Below are 2,865 nucleotides of genomic sequence, written 5' to 3'. Positions count from 1 at the left end.
TTCCCCTTATATTTAGGCAACACCGGAGGAAAAGTCCAACTAAATTAAGACAATATAGGAAGAAAAATCCCCTTACAATAAAAGAAAATAGGAAGAAAAGTCCACTTACATTAAGACAACAAAGGAAAAAAAGTCCACCTTCATTAAGACAACACAGGATGAAAAGTCCACCTTCATCATAAGAATACAGGAAGAGAAGTCCACCTGCACAAGACAACACAGGAAGAAAAGTCCACCTTCATTAAGACAACACAGAAAGAAAAGTCCACCTGCTTAAAGACAACACATGAAGAAAAGTCCACCTACATTGCAACACAGGGAGAAGAGTCCACCTACATTACCACAACACAGAGTGAAGAGTCCACCTATATTACCACAACACAGAGAGAAGAGTCCACCTACATTACCACAACACAGGGAGAAGAGTCCACCTACATTACCACAACACAGAGTGAAGAGTCCACCTACATTACGACAACACAGAGTGAAGAGTCCACCTACATTACGACAACACAGAGAGAAGAGTCCACCTACATTACCACAACACAGAGAGAAGAGTCCACCTACATTACCACAACACAGAGTGAAGAGTCCACCTACATTACCACAACACAAGGAGAAGAGTCCACCTACATTACCACAACACACAGTGCAGAGTCCACCTACATTACCACAACAGAGTGAAGAGTCCACCTACATTACCACAACACAGGGAGAAGAGTCCACCTACATTACCACAACACAGAGTGAAGAGTCCACCTACATTACCACAACACAGAGTGAAGAGTCCACCTACATTACCACAACACAGAGAGAAGAGTCCACCTACATTACCACAACACAGAGTGGAGAGTCCACCTACATTACCACAACACAGAGTGAAGAGTCCACCTACATTACCACAACACAGAGTGAAGAGTCCACCTACATTACCACAACACAGAGAGAAGAGTCCACCTACATTACCACAACACAGAGAGAAGAGTCCACCTACATTACCACAACACAGAGTGAAGAGTCCACCTACATTACCACAACACAGAGAGAAGAGTCCACCTACATTACCACAACACAGAGAGAAGAGTCCACCTACATTACCACAACACAGAGTGAAGAGTCCACCTACATTACCACAACACAGAGTGAAGAGTCCACCTACATTACGACAACACAGAGAGAAGAGTCCACCTACATTACCACAACACAGAGAGAAGAGTCCACCTACATTACCACAACACAGAGTGAAGAGTCCACCTACATTACCACAACACAGAGAGAAGAGTCCACCTACATTACCACAACACAGAGAGAAGAGTCCACCTACATTACCACAACACAGAGTGAAGAGTCCACCTACATTACCACAACACAGAGTGAAGAGTCCACCTACATTACGACAACACAGAGAGAAGAGTCCACCTACATTACCACAACACAGAGAGAAGAGTCCACCTACATTACCACAACACAGAGTGAAGAGTCCACCTACATTACCACAACACAGAGTGAAGAGTCCACCTACATTACCACAACACAGAGTGAAGAGTCCACCTACATTACCACAACACAGAGTGAAGAGTCCACCTACATTACCACAACACAGGAAGCAAAAGAATGCAGTAATCAATAGAACCCCAAGACAATCGTCTGGAAGTCAAGATGGGTGTCTGGTGGCTGAAAATTATACGACTTGGCCTATCACAAACCGAGACGCAAATCTTCACCTCTCAGATATTAAGTGCCAAGATCAACACTTATAAAAGATAACAACAGAGTGATGCCTTCGGATGTCTTGCCATCGGGAAGAAACAAATTGTTGGTGTTCAATGACAGGGTCTGACTCCTTATGTCTGTCTGGACTGGTAGGTGTCAGCCTCACTTTAAAAGAGCAAGTTATGTATGCCCGGTAGCTGCAAGTGTGTATAGCCTCGTTATACCAACCACGTTGTGTATGCCCGGTAGCTGCAAGTGTGCATAGCCTCGTTATACCAACCACGTTGTGTATGTCCGGTAGCTGCAAGTGTGTATAGCTTCGTTATACCAACCACGTTGTGTATGCCCGGTAGCTGCAAGTGTGCATAGCCTCGTTATACCAACCACGTTGTGTATGCCCGGTAGCTTCAAGTGTGTATAACCTCGTTATACCAACCACGTTGTGTATGTCCGGTAGCTGCAAGTGTGTATAGCCTCGTTATACCAACCACGTTGTGTATGCCCGGTAGCTGCAAGTGTGTATAGCCTCGTTATACCAACCACGTTGTGTATGTCCGGTAGCTGCAAGTGTGTATAGCCTCGTTATACCAACCACGTTGTGTATGCCCGGTAGCTGCAAATGTATATAGCCTCGTTATACCAACCACGTTGTGTATGCCCGGTAGCTGCAAGTGTGTATAGCCTCGTTATACCAAGCACGTTATGTATGCCCGGAAGCTGGAAAAGTGTATAGACTCGTTACACCAATCAAATTATGTATGCCTGTAAGTTGCAAGTGGGTATAGTCTCGTTATACAAACCACGTTATGTATGCCTGGGAGCTGCAAGTGTGTATAGCCTCGTTATAACAACATCGTTATGTATGCCCGGGAACTACAAGTGTGTATAGCCTTGTTATGACAATCACGTTAAGTATGCCCGAAATCTGCAAGTGTGTATAGCCTCGTTATAACAACATCGTTATGTATGTATGTGTGTATGTATGTTATGTATACACATCGTTTTAATTGCAAATACCATTCGTTTTTATCTTGAAAAACATAAATTAATAAATGAGTCACAGCATGGTTTTACAAATGGGCGTTCATGTGTAACAAATTTGCTATCTTTATATTCCAGCATAGTTGAGGCAGTTGATAGTGGAAAGCTTTC

At 43.7% G+C, this 2,865-nt stretch overlaps 1 protein-coding gene across 1 annotated transcript; it reads left to right on the top strand.

The window, feature by feature from the left end:
- The first annotated feature begins 286 nt into the window (after positions 1–286).
- LOC138370755 (mucin-22-like) lies at positions 287–1,630 on the top strand. Its single transcript, XM_069335353.1, has one exon. It carries the CDS (start codon positions 287–289, stop codon positions 1,628–1,630), a length of 1,344 nt encoding a protein of 447 aa, XP_069191454.1.
- Positions 1,631–2,865: the final 1,235 nt, after the last annotated feature.

This window comes from Procambarus clarkii, chromosome 33 (genome assembly GCF_040958095.1).
Source record: "Procambarus clarkii isolate CNS0578487 chromosome 33, FALCON_Pclarkii_2.0, whole genome shotgun sequence".
Classification (NCBI taxonomy): domain Eukaryota; kingdom Metazoa; phylum Arthropoda; class Malacostraca; order Decapoda; family Cambaridae; genus Procambarus; species Procambarus clarkii.
This window is presented reverse-complemented; position numbering and strand designations above follow the sequence as displayed.